At 35.4% G+C, this 19,355-nt stretch overlaps 1 protein-coding gene across 1 annotated transcript in view; it reads right to left on the bottom strand.

Moving 5' to 3' along the window:
• Positions 1–19,355, bottom strand: part of CFAP47 (cilia and flagella associated protein 47) — a 259,541-nt gene that overhangs the window by 45,529 nt on the left and 194,657 nt on the right. Inside the window, exon 57 of the mRNA XM_063182155.1 lies at positions 14,749–14,844. Within this exon, the coding sequence (XP_063038225.1) occupies positions 14,749–14,844 (96 nt within the window). The remainder of the gene's footprint in view (positions 1–14,748; positions 14,845–19,355) is intronic.

Below are 19,355 nucleotides of genomic sequence, written 5' to 3'. Positions count from 1 at the left end.
TTGTATCCTTTTGACCCACTCTACTTCATGTGCAACATGCTAAAATCAAACACGTGGCAATGACAGCCTCAATGTTAAACCATGCCACTGGTCAGCAGGTAATCTCCAGATTCCAAAATTCTGAAGAAATTATCTACATTTATTAATCAATCTGAAAATAAATCTGCCTTAAATGAGAATATATACCAAGTTCTTATTTACAAAGAAAAAGAGCAAATAAAATACAAACAAAATTTATTTTATTTCATTAAAAATCCCTAGGCAGAGCACCAGTTTTAGAGCTGCAGCTTTAGTCTTCAACTATTCTAAAAGATGGCCCCTTAAATGAAACTTTTCTCCTATTCACAGTTTTTCAGCTAGAGTTCTCTGTCCTTGTCCTTACAGGTAAAATATTCAAAGGTCAGCCAGGATATTGCTGCAATTTAAATGAAGCATTTGGGACTTTGCTAGGAGCTGATGTCTTCAGAGAATGTGGATTTCACCCAGAAATAGCCTAAGACACTAACAACAGCCACAGACAACCTGGTACTTAAACCAAGCATTCTTCTCTTCCCAATGCCAGTTACATCCTCAAGATGTTTCTTGTGCTCTATGCAAGTGAAAAGGAAAAGATAAAAATCATGGGCTCTGAAAACAAGGTTGCAGGAATCAATTCATAAAACTTTATGTAGGAATAGAAAATGCCTGAGAAGAGAAGAAAACCCTTCATTTATTTTTTCTATTTATTAAGGTGTCCTTTTGATTACTTCCTTGGTCAGGAGAAAATGCAGTCAAAAAATAGCCTGGGATGTCACTGTTGTTGGATTTTATCTTATTTTTAGGAATGAGTGCTGACTTGACTGCAGTGGCCTCATATAGAGGCCAGCAAACATACCTCTAGGATGACAATTTATAGAATACATCTTATGTTCTGACTGCTCTCATTGACATGCAAAACCTGCTCCAGATTTTATCAAGACCATCACAGAACAATAATTTGTCCCTAGAGAAAGTACAGAAAAAAACCATTAGCAATATTCTCTAGCAAGAAAGTCTGCTGAGCTGTCAAGTGCCTTTCTACTTCAGTGATATTTTTGATTTTTATGGACAAACTAGTAACTCGCATTGACTTGTTCTTTTTTTAACAAGTAATGATTTCTGACAGAATCCATTTTTTCAAACTCTGAAAATTCGCATGTCTACACAATATCATCTTTTATTGTCAGTGCAATCTCACATGCTGGTTATGTACATTCCTGCTACTCAATCATTACACCATGTTAGGACACATCAGTTTAGAAATATCCAGAAATATTTTAACCCTGCTACAAAGACCTGGGAGATGCTGGATCAGTGAATATGACACATGGCTGCTCACTCGTCAGACTCAGGTATAGTTACAGATCATATTTAAATTTCATTAAGACTTCATTCAAGTAACAAAATAGTTTATCCCTTGAATTTCTGTGGTTAATATGATAATTATTATAATTCTCCTGGTCCCCTGAGGGGCAGGTGAAATGCTGTATGAGTTTCCAGCCAGAAGGACTATTAGCAGTTCATGGCTGGGGAATATGCATTGATTCCTGCTGTGTGAACAAGGTTAAAATCACCCCTGCAGCTGTAATTTAGAGCAAATAGTAATCAAATATCCAATAAATATATGAGATGCTGACCCCTAAAATTCAGAGATTAATATAAAGGGATATACTTGAGGGCCTCATGAAAAAGAAAAAAAAATGTTTAGAAGCAATCACGTAGGAAATGAACTAGATTTAAAAAACAAATAAAATTAAGGCTAAAAGTGGAAATTAATATTAAGATATTCTGGAAGGGATCAAGGACTAAAATTACATGACAGTGTCAGGATGATTGTGAATCATAGAGAAGACAGGCTTTGGATGACTCAATGGGAGCTGCAGTGTTTCTGAGGAGGGGCGGCTGCTGCAGATCCTCTGTGAATCCAGAAATGGAAACCATTTCATTTCCCATGGAAACCAAATGATACACTATCAGCCACAATTCAGAAGGCAAGATGACTACTTCATTTTCACACAAAATACAAAACAAATACCTAAAATTTAGCTTTTACTTTTTTTTTTTTTTGCACAAACTGTTTGAGTTCCCAGTAAGAGACCAGTTTTCTTTTGATTCAGGAAGGAAGAAAATGGATAATTTCTGATTCTTTTCTAAAACTTAGTTAAAATATAGCCAGAGATAAAACTACAATGCTTTTCTGGAATAGAAAGGAGACATTTCAGGTCAGTAACTGTAACCTCCTCTGACAATAACTTGTGGTGAGATAACTGGGAATGAAAATTTTCGTGCAAGGAACTTAATCGAGATAATACATTTTAAATCTGTCAAAACAAGATGCTGTCAGCCTTCAAATCTAAGCCATTTTTTCTCTCCATATGGTTTAGTCTCTAAAGCAGCTCAAGGCACAAGTGATTTGCAGCCAAACACTGAACAAATGTAGGGAAAAATGCATTTCCCAACAGCTGTTTGTCATAGGTGTGAAGTGAAGAAAAGGCAGAGGAAAAAAACCCTGTGTGTAAAGATGACAAGGAACAGATCTTTACAAGCTGTCATTTGGTATCAATCTAAAGGAAAAAAAAAAGTTTATTTTCTGATACATGGCAGCAAGGAGTTGGAGAAGAGTAGAAAAATAGCAGTTAATTTTCCTACAATCTATAGCTTTTCCTGGTTGAATATATTTGGTCTCAAAATTTAATTTATTTTTTAGATATGTTCCTTTTCTATATAGACGAATGACCAAAACACTTGCAATGCTGATTCTTTAGAGGCAATAGGTAACAATAGTAAAGAAAAGTTTGTACAGTTTGTATCTATTGATGGTACTTGACTTCTTGACCCTGTTTTCATCCTGATGTAGTAAAAGAATAGACAAATAATATAATGGAAATTCTGAAAATTTTACTTCAGAAACTTCAAAGTACTTTTTTCCCTTTTTGGATTGTATTATTAAAGCATGTTTAAAACATATTTGATTATGCAGAACACTGCAGAGATCTTTTTTGTTTCTTCACAACTAAACATTTCAGTCATTACGATCACCTAACTTGAGTTCAATACATAGAAAGAACTAATTTGAAAAAAATCAAGGTTCAGTCTCAATAACTCTTCTTGAACAAGAGAATTTAATTAGGAAAAAACCACAGTCACTTGATTTAGAACTTGTCAGCAATAGTGAATCCTCCACGTTTCATTGAGAATTGTTCTGAGAGTTAATTAAGCTCCTTGTTAAAAATAGGTTTCACTTTTAATTTGTCTACTGAATAACACTCACTGTTTTCTGTGACACTGAATGCTTCATCACCAACATTCTGCTTTTTAGAGAGACAGGACAAACAAATTGCCACCAAAATTTTCTTTGGTTAGTTAAGTAATTAGGGACCTCTGAATCTCTCCCTCTTATCTTGAATCATTTAAACATGCTTTTATTGCAAAGATGAACAAACAACAACTGCAGAAGGCAACCCAGGCTAATTAACATTGTATATCAAATAGAGGGTTCCTAGAAGTAAACAGGCTTCAAGAAGTTGGAAAAAACCCCTGCATTTCTTCAATCAATGAGATTGGCATCAAAAAGTAGAGGTAGGAGAAAGCAGGAAAAAAAGGCATTTCCTCTCAATTCAGAGTTGGGAGAATTGGGTAAATCTATAGATCAAAGAAAGAAAAATAACACAAAAATTAATTCTTTATTTGGGAAAGGGATTAATCAGTAAGAAGAAAAGATTAACAGGATATAGCTTGTGATTTTTTATTTGAAAGGATGTAAAGTAAGCTGGAGAGATAAGGATTATCCAAAATTTCCTTAACAGCTACTGATAAGCTACTATGTTGTCTAGTGTCATGTGCTATTATGTGTGATAAAGCTGATTTGCTTGTTTGTGTATGTAGAAAACACATTGTTGACACGGGTCTGAAAAACAGTTCTTTTCAGCAATCAAATTCTTATTTTCCTATTTAATGGAAAAGAGAAAATTGTATACATGGCTAGCAAAAAAGAAATTGGAACAACCCCTAAGAGGACAGCATGCAATTCAAGTTTTGGGTTCTGCTGGGAGTATGTAGCAGAGGTAATAAAAAGGGTTACAAACCTCAGGGATTAGCTAAAATTACTGGCACCTATTGTGAAAAAGGCAATGCTACCTGTAATTAATAGATATCAATCTTTATGGGCATATAATCTTTGTTTTATCTTAGTATCTTTCTGAAGGAGAAAATTACTTAATTTATAAGGGATTTTCAGTGCTTGTGAAGAAATCAGATAAAAGACAATTCAACACCAGAAATTGGTGGAATGCTATAGTTTTCCCCTCAGTGTAAAAACATTCTTATAACACAAGCAGGCAAACAAGGCAATCAAAAAACATGATCTGCATTCTTTAAGTTCATCTATTACAAAAAAATCTCTCAAGTTAACTACACTGAATTTAGTACCTTAAAGAGGCAATTAATAGCTCCAATTTAGAGATAAAAGAAACAGTCACATCATGAAGTTTCACAGACCTCTTGATAGTTACATGGGATAATTTTCAAATCCATGTCTCATTTTGGACTTTGTATGAATATTTGTTTCCCCAATGCTTCACCAAATGATTATGAAAAAGAGATTCTTCTTACGTTTCAAGCCTCTGGATTTTATTTTGAAATAACTACAGCTTTAGTAGGGGAAAACCTTTATTATACCTATAGCACTGTTTCCCTGGTTTAAAATGAGTAAAATGCTAGATTCCTTTGCTCAAGTAAAAGAAGATGTGTGAAAATAAAATTAAGTACCTTAACAAGATGTGAATGCAGAAAGTACTTAAGGTTCAGTTCGCTTTCATTCATTACCCATATAAATTTCAGAGGTTTTGAATATTTTTGCAAACACAGATTTTAACTAATGTAGTATATTAACAGTAAAAAGAGTAAAATACTTGAACATAAACTACTGCATGGTAAAAACAATGTTCTAGCAAGAGGAGTTTGAGGAAATAATACCCTCTTTCAATGCCCTCATGACCCTTTAAATTACTGTGCAAAGAAGTTAGCTTAACTTCCCTCCACTCAACAGATGATTCTAGACCAAATATGTGATACCAGACTATGAGTGTAATAAAGTATCTTATGTACATTGTAAAGATAACTTTGATGTTCAATGAAGAATTTTGTGCTGCATGCTTCAGTGGTTGTGAGGTATTATTCCTTCATACAGTAAAGGTCACGATTCAAACACTTTTCAGCCATTTGCAATCTAAGTCCTGGTTCTGTATTTCTCCAAAAACACACAAATGATGTTCAGTACTTAATACCAAAATCCCCTCTGTTGACTGACTTACTATGGCTTGTGAGCAGAAAAAGCATCACACTGAAATGAAGGCAAAGGCTGGGTTAGAGTTACAGCCCATCCTGGCCTTTCACACACAGCAAACACAGCACAAGTGCCCAAATTTCCTTTTTCCTGTGCTTGTTTGAGGCTTGCATGGGTTTTTGAACTTGGTATCAGCAATGCATTTAAAGAAATAAATATTGTTTAAACCTAAATATTATTGTAAGATGCAAGATTGTTAGTAATGTTGATGACTGAAGGTATCAACCTGATCTTCAGGTAAACAAGAGGGATTTCACATAAATAATGTAAAAGCTGAAAGTAAGATCCTGTATGCATCATAAAAGGCAGGGAAGAGAAAGATAAATTTTTGCTGAGACTCACATGAAGAGAGAAGTGGTACTAGTGAGATGCATTCTTTTTGCAAATACACTCAGGCAGGTACAATCCCAAATGCTTTATCATAACAAAACAGGCCCTGCCTAATCATTCAGGCTGTGTGACAGAAATGTAAATCAAGGAATCCAAATTCCCCCTGGTAACTGAAATATATCAATTTTAATGAGATTGTGAATAATTTATTATCTTTCCCATAAAAAATATTTTGAATAATTTGTTAATCTTAGTAATAGTATGGCAAAATATCTAGGGAAGAATGAAAGCAGCAGAGTACAAAGAATATGATGTTCATTTTAATTAAATTATTCCTCCCCTTCAGAGAACAGCTTTAAAGACCCCATTTGGCAAGAAAATGAGCCACAGCATTATTGATCCTGGTTATATCTTATAAGCAAGGAGAAATATATAATTTTGAGGTGCACATACAGATTATGGGCATACCAAATTATTTATCAAAACAATTAGCCACACAAATAATCCCACCTCTACTCACACCAGAGCAGTTAGAATAGATGCCTGAAATACACATTTACATTCCCTGTAATTACAGTGCAAGTGAGGCAGATGTTTAAATTTAAATTCTTTGCTGTCTGGGGATTGTCTTACCTACCTGAAATTCATCAGATTCAAATATGCTACTGAGCTGAGACTGAACAACCCAAATGCATCTTTCCTTATAATGAATAATCTGACTTGTGAATCCAACTGCTAGCAGCTCTTATTTCAATTAATCACAGACCCTCCCACAAAACCAAACATATTCTTTTAAAAGTGTATAAACTTTATTATGGGATGTTAGGGGAGAGAACACAGACCCTCTTAAATGTTAAATCTCATTATTCAACGGGATCTTTTCTGCTGCTTGTAAAAAATGTTGTATCTGGCTATCAAATACAGTGCAAAACTAAAGCTCAGACAACACTGACTTCACCAAGAAGGAGAAAATGCACATCTGCATGCCCAGAACACTCTGACAGCTTTCCTAAGTAAGTCAAGTAGTCCTGACAACTTTGAGACTAAAATAATGAATAAAAATAATGTTTAAAAAGCCACCCTCTTCTTTCCTTTCAGTTTGTTCCTGGCTGCAATTCAGATTGAGATTTCACATAATTATAACTCAAAACATCTTCAGACAGCAACAGAACTATGTATCTATTGAAGAGTTGTAGAACTCTGAGTAGAGAAGGAAGACAAAATAATTTATAGAGCTGTGGAAAATGTGTAGAAGCAAGTTAATTGTTTGGCAGAACAGTTATGGAATGACCTGGTCGTATAAATTTGACTTGTGTGATTGGGTTTTACAGAAATATGAGATTAAAAAAAGAGACACTCTTGTGTAACACACTTGAGTCTATGCTTCATTGCACAGAATTCCAAAAAAGATTCCAAGCACATCATGCTACTTGGAATGAGAAAAAGAGTGTCAGGACAGGGACTATCATAGATATGTAAAAAGCTTAACACTTGGGAAATAAGACCTTTAAAATCAAGCTGAAGTACACAATGTTCTGCAAGCCAAATTCTGATTAAGAAAAACCTTAATGGTTTCGTGACTTTAAAGTGTGTGTCACTATATTGAGAATTCTCTTACCACTGTGGATAAAAAATTGTTGTTTAACTACTGAATGCATACTACATATATATATATATATATATATATATATATATATATATATATATGTGTGTGTGTGTGTAATATATATAATTTTACTTTCTCTTAGCTTCTGTTTTATACTTGACACCCATTCTTCACTGATCAAAAGAAAAAAAAACAATCAATGAAAACATTTGACAAAAAATGTTCTAGAAAAACAGTATATGAAAAAAGAATATTAGTTCAACAGTGTAATTATCAAACACTTTTAAGGCATAAAACTTCAAAGTTGAAAGGTCAATTTCAATAATGCCTTCTAGCATTTATGTTTTAAAATAAAACCTGTGCCTTGGACAGTTACTTAATAAGGTAAGTTTAAATTGGCTTCTCTCCTGGAAAGTGTACAGTAATTAAAACAAACAAGCAAAAAAAGCCAACTAGCTCTTCTTCCCCTCAAACCCTCAGACCTACTTTTGAAAAACTTAACATTTTATCATGATCTTCCATCTCCAAATGTTCTTACAGAAAAGGTTCAATTTCTTTCCCAAACATACCCCATATCTCCTCATTTTAAAATGCTAAGGGAATATTTTCAAGAATTCCATAATTATTTTCAACTTCCATAGGAAAAAAAAGTCTCTAATTTTCAAAATTTCCATACATTTTTTCTATCAATACCAATGCCAATAGGATGGGGTGAGTTATTTTGTTGTTTCTTTCATTTTTTAGTCTTTTATCCTCTCTCAACCAGGTTAGACAAGCATCTCCAACATACCTTCACTGTTTCTCAGAACTCAACAGCTGGATAAATAAGCAAAGTCAACTTAGAAACACAAATGAAGAAATGAAGAAAAGCTACAGAAAAATCAACAATTTCAGTCAGTAAATCAGCTAGCTTAGGGCAGGAGGGAAACCTACTCCTCACTGAATGTTTGGGGTCCAGCATGGATGTGGAAGCATCTTGCACAGATGAATTAATGAGAGACAGAGATGTCACTGTTCCCAGAGCAGAGGAGGATTGGGAAAATGGAAATAAAACAGATATCCAAAAAATCAAACCTCTTAATTCCCTCAAGAAACAACTGATTGATACTGCTGGCAACTTCCCCACTGTGCATGTGCTGCTGGAAACAAAAGATTAGTGCAGCTAATTTTTTATAGCAGATTTGGAGTTAGACATAGATTTACTGAGTAATTTACAGGTTGAGACAAATCTGTATCTCTGGAGTTTTCCCAGGGTTTATGACCTAAACAGGTGAAGGCTAGAATCAAGAATCAGGAAGAGGGGAGGAATTAAGCAGCTCTGTCTTATTCAAGGGCACATCCTGACTCCATCTTGTCCATCAACAGCTGTTATCAAATAGATTACCAGTAATATGCTATTCAAAGTCAAAATTAATCATCTTTTCATTTTCTAGTTCTATTGAAATTGAAGAAGATAACTTCTTATCAAGTTATACAACAGAGCAGATATTTTTAAATAGAGAAATAGGCCAATATAATGTGAAATAACAGCCTCCCCTGAGGTGATTTGCATAGTTTAAATGATCTGAAGTACTGTACTCTGGATGTTCAGTAACAAATCATGATATTCATAAGGAAAACTACTGCATGGCCTCGCTAAAATCTGTGAGGCAATTATAGCCTGAAAATCTGTTTTTCATGATAAATCCACATGGGAAGTCTTCCATGCATCTACGTGAGACTATGCAAAATCTGGCTTTCTGAAGTCTTTCCTTCTTTTATTTGCATTCTGAATATCTTTTTTCTCTTCTTTTGCAACATCAGGAGAGCATGTTGAAACAGAGAAATCATTTCCTTACCCAGTCAAGGGAATGTGCTGTTCTACTCCTTCAACTCACAGGATTGTTTTTAAGAGAACAGTAACTGAGAATTTTCCCTTATTGTTACTATGCTGTCTTTCACTTCCTTAACTTATTTCACTAGAATGGATTCCTGGCAAACAAATATAAAGATTTGTCTACAGCATATAATCCATAAAGAAAGTGAAATTCAAAGGTAAAAAGAGGGCATATAACAGGCCAAATAAATATATATAAAGTATGTATGGCCTGAAGATATTTCAGAGAAGTACAAAGAAAAATCTTTAAGATTTGACCTTCTTTATACTAGAAGGCATGAGTGCCTTAAAACATGGCACAAACATTTCCTTACTAGTTTTCCCTATGTGAGGGCAGCCTCAGGTGTGCAGTGGCTTTAGAGAGCTCTCTAAGGTTTTCCTTGCTGACAGCAGAGACAATCAGCCCAGCACTCAGGAATGCCACCAGCTTCACCTCATTGATTTTATCACACATCTCTCTAGAGATAAATGTGGCTTAGACCACATCATTTGTGCTGTCACGTCCCAGGACTGAGTAATGACACCCTGTTTCTCTGTTAGCTGTAACATGGGACACTGCTCTTTCAGAATGGTTTCACAGGGGAGAGGCAAGCCAGGGTGATTCAGCAATCAGGAAAATTCATGTGCATGGATTAGGCAGGGATTCCACACCTTTCTTTCTGCTGGAAACTTCACAAAGCAAATCTGCATCTGTACAAGCTTCCAGGTACCATGATAGCACATCAGAGAAAAATGAACGAGGGAAAATGCCAGCTGGAGGTTTAAACAAGGAACAGGCATTCAGACAGACACTCAAATAGGGCCAGGAAGGGAAATCATTGTGTCTTGCACAGATACAATGCAATAGCTTCAAGAAAGCTATTTTGTGGGAGCATAAACAGCAATTTCTTCAAAAGCACATGTAATAGTTTGAGTAGCAGTTCAGCTGTCAGTGATGCAGTCTAACTGGGTACAGCAGAGCACCACTACTTTGGATTGATTCTACTGAGAAAAGTCATAAGGTGTGAGAAAATAGCTAAGAAATAACTCAAGGACTCAGTTAAAAAGTTCTCAAGTGAAAAGCTATAAAAAATCTATGGAAAAAACCCAAAGAATCAGAAGATGGCAACCCAGCAATATCATGCATGAACCCATTGCAAGACAAAGGCTGACCTGGCCTCAAATGACTAATGACAACAGGGGCAGCAAAGACACATCCCATGTCTCACTGGGAATACTGACCATGGGAATACCTACCCTGGCAGTGTGTCAAGAGTCCTGGTTATCTACTGCATGTATCAGACCATAACACAAACCTGTGTACTCTGAAATTACACAAATCCTGCTTGAAAAGTCTCTCTCTACACAGCAAAAGATGGCCACACCAAAAGTGATCCCAGCAGGAAGGAATCTCATACTCTAAGGAAGAGGACAGGTAGGTTTCTCATTCAGAGGACAATTCCAGTGAAAATGGCATTAAAATATTCTCAGGAAGCTCCTGGTTAAGTGACCACCAACTCCATGGCACCTGCAACCACCAGGGACAATCACCAATACAAAACAGGATAGAACCTGTCAGTAAACCTTTCTCCGACAGACTGGTGCTGAGGACACACGGACCATAAATTTTTATACTAAATATCCAACAGATAGTGATTCCCCATCTAGATGCAGTCTGCAATCAGCCAGCCTCTGTTCAATACTCAGTAACATCACAGAACTGAAGTTAAGCCTGACTTTGTGCACTGAATTGACCCTGGACCCTCTCACAAAACCAGTCCTGATGGCACCAAGAGAGCAGGGACAAAAGTAGCAGTAAGGTATAAGAAAAAATTGAGATCTTAAAGGCAGCCTGATCTAGCAAACTATGCCCTTTCCCAAAAATTACAGACAGTAGATTAGAAAGAAAATATGATCTGCAGTCCTCAGAACTGAATATACCCACAGGTGGAGGAAAACTATCAGATGGAGCCACTGATGGTGGCCTTCAACAGAACCTCTGATGGAACTTATAAAGTGTAAAATTATTTCTGCTTGTTTGAGGGACCAAACCTTGGTCACAAAATGCAGTTAAAATATAGAAGAGGAAAGCAAACTTTGTAATTTTAAACATATTTTCAAAATAGTCTGCTAGAATGAAGAAATATTTCTCACAGCTCTATCTTTTTTTCCTCTTCTCTGGCTCTTCATTTTGAGATAATGGAGGCATTATAAAAGAAACAGAGAGGAACTAAGGACAACCAGGGCAACCAAGTACGTTAGTTTTGTTGTTTTTTCAGTCTTTGAAAGCAATAACAAGAAAAAACAGACTGTACATGCAAAATTACTGAAAGAAAAAAGCAGATGCAAATAAGTACAGGATTCAAGAAGAAAATCTTTAAATCTAGTATTTTTAGGGAAATGGCCTAAGGACCTGAACAAAATTTATGCCATTTCTTAGATGAAAGTAGTTTAAAAGCCAAATTATCTGCAATCACAGTGGACGGTACATGACATTAAAAGTATGCCAAAATGCTTTCTCAAAGAATGATGAATAAAATATGAAACTGTAATAGTGGCATGCTTCCAAAGAGCATACACAGAATTTTAGTATCTCAAATTTGATTTCCATCAACTGGTTTTACTCTGCAGGCAGCTTTTTGGAAAATGTCTCACATTAAATATATTTATCAAATATATTTCATCTTTCCTTCCTAAGTGGTTGGCAAAGTCAACAAATACATATATTTTAGACAAAACCAAAGTTAGAAGAAAAAAATTAAGGAGTTAACCACAGAGTTCTCCATGGGGAAAGAGACAAACATGATACAGGTGACATGGCAGCTTATAGACGTTTTAAATACAGAACTTGTGCTGAAATATGGAGAGAGGTATCTAAAAAGCATGTTCAGCCAACTGCCCTGTTCACTGCTCCTGGTTGGTGCTGCACCAAGTGGTTACAACAGAGAAGCTTATTGATCACCAAGAGCAGCAGCCAAGCCATAAAATGTGATGACTGGAGGTTGAATGCAAAATGAGATCAAACCTTCACTCTGGGTGAAGTGACAGAGTTTGTGTCACTGGGAAGGCAGGGTAGGGAAAAAGGATACCCTGCTCTGAGTACCAATTTTACAGCAGGGCAAGTATTTTGGATTTCTTGTGAAAGGGTGATGAAAAAATGTCTCCTAGCTTCTCAGAATATCTCAGTATCTCTGAATTTCTACCCCCAGCTTTTAGAGGGAGCGAGGGGAAAACAAGTAATAAATTAGCAACAAGCACAATTTTTCCATAAGCATGAATTTTGCCCATAAAATGATCTAGCAGTCATATTCCAGCAAGTCCATCAAGAATATTTAGTTCCAACACATTTTCAAAGTATTGTTTCTATTTTTACAGGAAATAATGGCAAGCAGTAACACCTGCACCTAATCTGATCTTCACCTACTGATCAAATCATTAAGACATTTCAGACATAAAGGAAATGAGGATGAGGAAAAAGTACAACTTTTAAAGATTGCTTCACTGCTCTTATATTTCTTATATTTGTGAAGGGATTACACTTTCAGTTTTACTGTGTACATGAACTAGATTGTTTTGGACAGTTCCTCACAGCTTCTGTGGAAAAGAAAATATATATAAGAACATGGCAAAAGTCACAGCTTCTGTATTTGTCTGTGTAAAATGTGCTGGTTTTGGCTGGGGTAGAGTTAATTTTCTTCTCAGTGTGGCTGGTATGGGGCAGTGTTTTGGATTTGTGCTGAACACAGTGATGATAATATAGGGATGTTTTTGTTACTGCTGAGCAGGGTTTACACAGATCCAAGGCCTTTTCTGCTTTTCCTACAGCCATGCTGGTGAGGAGCATGGTGTGCATGGGAGGCTGGGAGGAGTCACAGCCAGGACAGGCGACCCAGACTGACCAAAGGGATATTCCAGACCCTGGGACATCATGGATCAGAGTGTGAAGTGGCAGAAATAGGGAGCAAGAGGGGATGTTTGGAGTGATGGGGTTTGTCTGCCCAAGTCACTGTTAGCTGTGATGGGGTCCTGGGGATGGCTGAACCCCTGCCTGCCCTTGGGAAGCAGTGACTGAATTCCTTGGTTTCCTTTGCTTTGCTTGTGCGGCTTTTAATTTCCATATCAAACTGTCTTTATCTCAGCCTATGAGTTTTCCACCTTTTACCCTTCCAATTCTCTCCCTGATCCTGCTGGTGGGAGAGTGAGTGAGTGAGTGAGTGAGTGAGTGAGTGAGTGAGTGAGTGAGTGAGTGAGTGAGTGAGTGAGTGAGTGAGTGAGTGAGTGAGTGAGTGAGTGTGAGTGGCTGCCTGGGGCTTGGCTGCTGAAACAACGAGCAATGTATATATATATAAAAATGACATGACATGCAGATCAATTCTTACACCTCTTGTTCCTCCAAATCCTTCTTTCTATAATCCCTAGAAATGTTTTGAGGCATAGCAAGCTTCCAGAAGGGAAAACAAAAATAGTTCCTTGCTGGGAACAGTAATGTCTGCAATATCCTTTACAAAATGAAGATCTGTCAAGTACGTATACAGGAAAATCATAGCATATGGCAAATTTTTTTGAATGAAACTGTAAACAAGTGATGATCATTTCATATTTCTAAACAAGGTCTTTAATGTGAGATAGACACTTTTTCTTCAAGAAATGGTATGGCTTTTTCTGATAACTATATTAACATAAAAGAGATGCTCACACATTTGTGGGGGATATGAGCAAATATTTTTTTTTTTTGTAAACAATTGAAGATATGGATAATTTACCTGTGTGTTCTGAAATTAGAAAGCATATGTGAGAAGTAATGAATAGAAATAATTATTAGGAAAGATATTTAAAATAGCTACAGAAATCTACTTATCTTCTGTACTTCAGCAATGAATAATTTTAAATCATTGCAGGATGCAATTTCTGTTATAATCCAAGCCTTGTAATAACATCAGATAAATCAAATAAATCAATTATCATACACAAGTCAAAAATAAATTTTGGTACCATTACAGCACTAAAGGCAATTTGTTTCTTTCATATCTCAGATCCTATATGACCAGAAGTGACACTTAAAATTTCATTCATGATAATGAACAAATAATTTAATTCTTTCCAGATAGCTTTTTAATTGAAAAGTACTGGTTTTCCCATGAAAATTTTCCCAGAAACTATAGACCGGAATTATCTTAAAAAACTCTCAGAAAATAACAAACCAAAAAAACCCAAAAATCAATACACAATTCCCCTGAACAAAACACAAATGAGTTAAAGTGAAAAGGCTGAAGAGAAACATAAGTGCATTTAGAATTAAATAATTTTATTTTTTGTTTTCTTTTATTTTTTTGTTATCTTTTTGTTTATTTGATAAACATTAAAAGCAGTTACAATCACCCAATTCTGATTTTTGGATTTTATTTCCTCTTCTTTTTCTTAACTGATCCTTCAAACTACAAAAATATTATTTTCAAAATAATTTTCTTAGAAATTACATGTTTTTCCACTCTGGTACTTCATGTTCTATGAAACTGTGACTTGTTGCAGGTCAAGTTGATAAAATAAGAAAAAATAATAGTTTAAATATATATTAAGGGTTAAGAAGCTCCATACCTTGTGGTTGTTTAACCAGAAGATGAAAAACAGATTCTTCACAGGTGGCCTGCGACAGGACAGATGCACTCAGACGCTCATTCAACAACCCCTGATCTAAAAGAAAATTAAAAGATTATTTGTGGAAACCCATTCAGAATTCAAAATTGATGGAACAATTTCCCCAGTAAAACAGCTTCACCTATAGGTTTTATAAAATACATCCTTGAATGGGAGAACATGACCCCGTTTTTCTGCTCTGCTCAAAGTTTCTCTCAGTATTTTCCTCATTATGAAGCATAAATACAATATGGACATCTTTTTAAATAGAATTAAAATGAAATAAAACAGCATCAACAAACACAAAGTTTAAAATGTTTTCAGTTAAATAACAATTAGAGATTACAAAATAAGCTGTTTTCTAAATTAAAAATCAAGTAGCAATGAAAGGCAATGGTGACATGAAATACGAGAGACACAAGTTCAGGACCAGCAGTGCAGATACAGCTGCAGACAAGAATTACTTTCTTGATGGCAAGTCACTGGATCAACCAACAGATCACTTCATAAAGACAGAGGATTTAGACATTATTTAGATTGTTTCACTGCTCACTGTCAATGCTGCGGATAAATGAAAAATGAGATAGGAAAAACTAGTCAGAAGTCCAATTTTATAAGCAGGTATTGGAACCAAAGGCAATTCCTTGCAGGAAATATGTCTAGCAGCTACCTCCAAGAACCTCAGACCCACAGATTGATCATATCTCTATAACATGTCATATTAAAGTGTGGTAAAACTAAATTATGAACTTCTGAAAGGAAAATGGGATACACAGGACTCATCCAACAGCCAGGGAACACTGTTGGGGTTATGGAACAAAGTTAAGGCGGCTTTAAGAAGCAGAATAACAATCAAAGACATTCAGGAAGGCAGAGAACAGCTCTCTTGGGTCTATCATTCTTGGCTCTTGGAAGAAGAGAAACAACCCCAAAATTATTTCACCTCAAGAACAAGGTTTCAGGTTTCAGTAACCAGCTTAGAGGTTCAAAATAAGATTTGCAAACTGTGAGGAAATAAAAAAAGAATTGAAAGGCCCTTGCCAAATATTAAATGATGGGTGCATAAGAAAAGCCAACACACTAATTTCAGCATATTAATAAAACAACTGTATCATCTTCTTTCCTGACCTGAGAGACTGCAGTGGCAAAAACATGGCTATAGTGAAATCTTCCTCTCTAATGCTTATTATTCTGTAAGAATTATTTTCTATCTTTTTTTCCAGGATGTTAATAAGCTGAATACTCTAAATTTCCCCTACTAGAAGATTTTTTGCAAGCTTTAAAAGATACGGGGTTTTTTTTTATTTTATATCCTTCTACACATTCAGCTAAAAAGTAATTTTCACACAATTAGCTAACTAATCTCAAGATCTTTTTTTATCTGAAATATATAGTTTCACTGTATGAAATTAAAAGCACTAGGTTATTCTTCAAAATGCTTCAAAACCGCATTTATCAGTTCAGAGCTGCATTTATACATTGCATGTTATCTTTTTGAATTGGTAGCTAAAATAATGATTTGAATTATGTCAGAATCAGCACAAAGTGATGTTAGCACTTGTATTCTAAATTGACTAGATGACTAAAAATATTATTTCTTCACACCTTTAGTATTTCACTCTACCATTGAGATATATATATATATATATATATATATATGCAGTAATACTTAGTCTAATATATTTTGTCTGAAGGAAAAATGACCAAGAAGCAGACTTGTCTTTGAGTACTTAGTTCAATTACATAAAGCCCCAGAAAGCAGTTTAAAAATATTTTGCAAAGTACATTTGAAAAGTTGCAATTCCAGTTTGGAAATCTTTAAATGGGAAATGACACAGCCAGCTCACTGTGAATGCAGCCTTATCTTGGACATAGGAAAAGTTTTAATGAGCAATCTTACACACTACCACAGATACCAGTTTTACTACAGCAGGTAGCACTAGATTCCAGAGGAACCAATTCACCTCCCTTATCCAATTCCTAATTACTGCTGTAGCTTTAATATTTTCTTTGAGCACAGCCCTTCAAACTCTGAAATTAATATCCTCTATAAAAGCTGTTGCAATCTTTTTCTTGAACTATACATTGTGACCACTGAAAATATGAAATAAATTGTCCACACTGACTGAAATAAAGCATTAAGGTATTAACAAATACTTAAGGATAATTCTTATACAGGTTAACTCCATGGGCTTTGGTTTACACTGGAGATTTTAGTAATTTCAATTATTTATATTGGTTTTGTTGCTTCCAAAAAACCTCTTAGTAGAAAAACTAGACAGTGGTATTTAGAGAAAAGCAATATCATTCAACCTGAAAAAGCTGAACTAGTGCAGGTTGCTAAACCATCTGTGACAAGAGTTTGCATACTCTGTAGTTCTGGTCACAGGCTCATTTTGGGGAAAATCACCTGCTGTTAAATAAGCATTACTTACATGACTACTCTTAATGTAGCTGTGAATGCCAATGTGAAATAGAGCTGCACATTTAAGCACTGAAGGGTCTAAATCTGGGAGGAAAACTTATTGGTATTACATTCAGTAAGAAAATACCTAGTTTAAAGAGGTCCACAGTGGTAGTATTAGTAGTTTTACTTGCTCTATAATTATCCCAAATAGAGGACTGTTTGTGCTACAACAGCAGTCAAAATTCACAGAAAGAAACAGTTCTGAGGAATAATGCTCTTGGGTTTGACAAAGCCTCAGAAATGCAAATGAAAGCTTCAGAAATGGTCCAGATAGGACAATTCCCAATTAATGTCTATTTTAATTACTGAACTCTGTAGTTCTAAATATAATTTCACATCTATATAGGGCAGAAACTGCCTGTGGAATGTTACTTGAAAATAAGAGTGATAACTTGTGTAATTTTCTTTAAAGCATGAAGTAAATCTATAAATGTTGATGCCTATTGCTGTTACACCTTGATCAAGATGCCCTATTTTCAATGTTGACATGCTGAATTCTCATAAAAAGGGGCACATGGTCTACAAGACAATTTCCAAAGATCACAACCAGTCAGGAATGTCGCTCTGATTTCTGAGTTGCTGCCTTCTGTTGATTTCCCCATTCCACTCCCTTTCTGGCCTCCAGTAACACCAGCAGTTACCCTGACACAGCTCTCAGGATATGTAAGGCCCAGGAATGCTGAACTGAACTTGTGCATCCAAAATTTTGCTTATAAGATTAGATTTCTCTTCCTCTGGAAAGAAGGAAATAAGAATTCTGGTTAAGTATTCCTATACAAAGCAACTCATAGAATGAACAATATCTAAATACATCTTGAGTGCATAAATCAACTATCTTGTTGTAATTAAAACAAAGCAAACTTTACGTACAGGTCACCAAGAACAACTGAATTAGAAAATTAACATTACAATAATCTGATTAAAAATTCAAGACAGAGTTTAAAGGACAGGCATAATTATCCTTTCATAAAGACTGCAATATATAATTTATTTTTTCAAAGACAACCTTTTGTAATTCCAAAGATCACAGAAACATTAGATCATCATGATGCCAGGTTTACTGATGGGTAAAGAAGAATGAAGACTGAAAACTTCTGATGCATAAAAATAAACATTAGTCCTTCACTGTCTAAGACAGATACTTCTGTCTCTGTCACTATTTCTGAACAACTCCCTGGGACAAGTTCATGCTCAACAGCTAGAAAGATTACTGTTATCACTAAAACAATTAAACAATGCAGCTTCTCTTGTTTCTCAGAATTTCACAATCTACTACACTTTAGTTACAATATTTAAGCTCTATAAATATTTTTTCTGATTAAGTTGCATCACAGGTAAGTTTATTATTCTTCTCCACTATTTTGTGAACAGCACACTGGATAAGCATTCTTACAAATTATACCTCAAAGTAATGGAATACTTAACTGAGCTGTCTGGCACTAGATTTATTCTCAATAAGACAAGCAGTTTGCATCTCTGAATTGCTCTTGTTGTTCTACAAATCAGAATCCCAGCTCACACTTTCCACTAGAATAAAGCATCCTGCAATTATGAGATGCAATAGGAATCTTTATACCACAGATTAAATACACTCCTACACTTCAAAAGTTCATATAATCAGTTATTTCCTGGTCAAATAGGGTGGACTACACAGCACTTGTAATTCACTCAGTGTGGGCTAAGATAAGCACACAGGGTAGATGGAGTGAGGGAAAACTACAGAGGGTTAACATTTTAGCATGAAAATTGCATTACTAATAATGTAAAAGTTCACTTTGTCTTCAGCTGTTCCAGGAATGATGTGCTGATGAACAAAGCAATTCAAAACTGAGGTACACCAACAATTTATCAAGGTACCGCTGCACTGAAGCTCTACTATCCATCATGTCAGTTCCCATCCCTAATTTACATTGCAATCTCTATCATCATCCACGTCTTTAATAAAGGTCCTGAATAATACAGGCCCCAAGGCTGACCCTTGTGCAATGATCACTAACAGCCAGCAGCTGAATGCCAAGATGTTGATCACCATAATTTGAGACCAACAGTTCAGCCAAGCTTCCAATCCACTCAGCAGTCTGTTCATCAGGCCTAGACTTCC

The sequence above is a fragment of the Melospiza melodia genome, chromosome 2, assembly GCF_035770615.1.
Source record: "Melospiza melodia melodia isolate bMelMel2 chromosome 2, bMelMel2.pri, whole genome shotgun sequence".
Lineage (NCBI taxonomy): Eukaryota > Metazoa > Chordata > Aves > Passeriformes > Passerellidae > Melospiza > Melospiza melodia.
The sequence above is the reverse complement of the archived record's forward strand: the minus strand, read 5'-3'. Positions and strand labels throughout refer to the sequence as shown.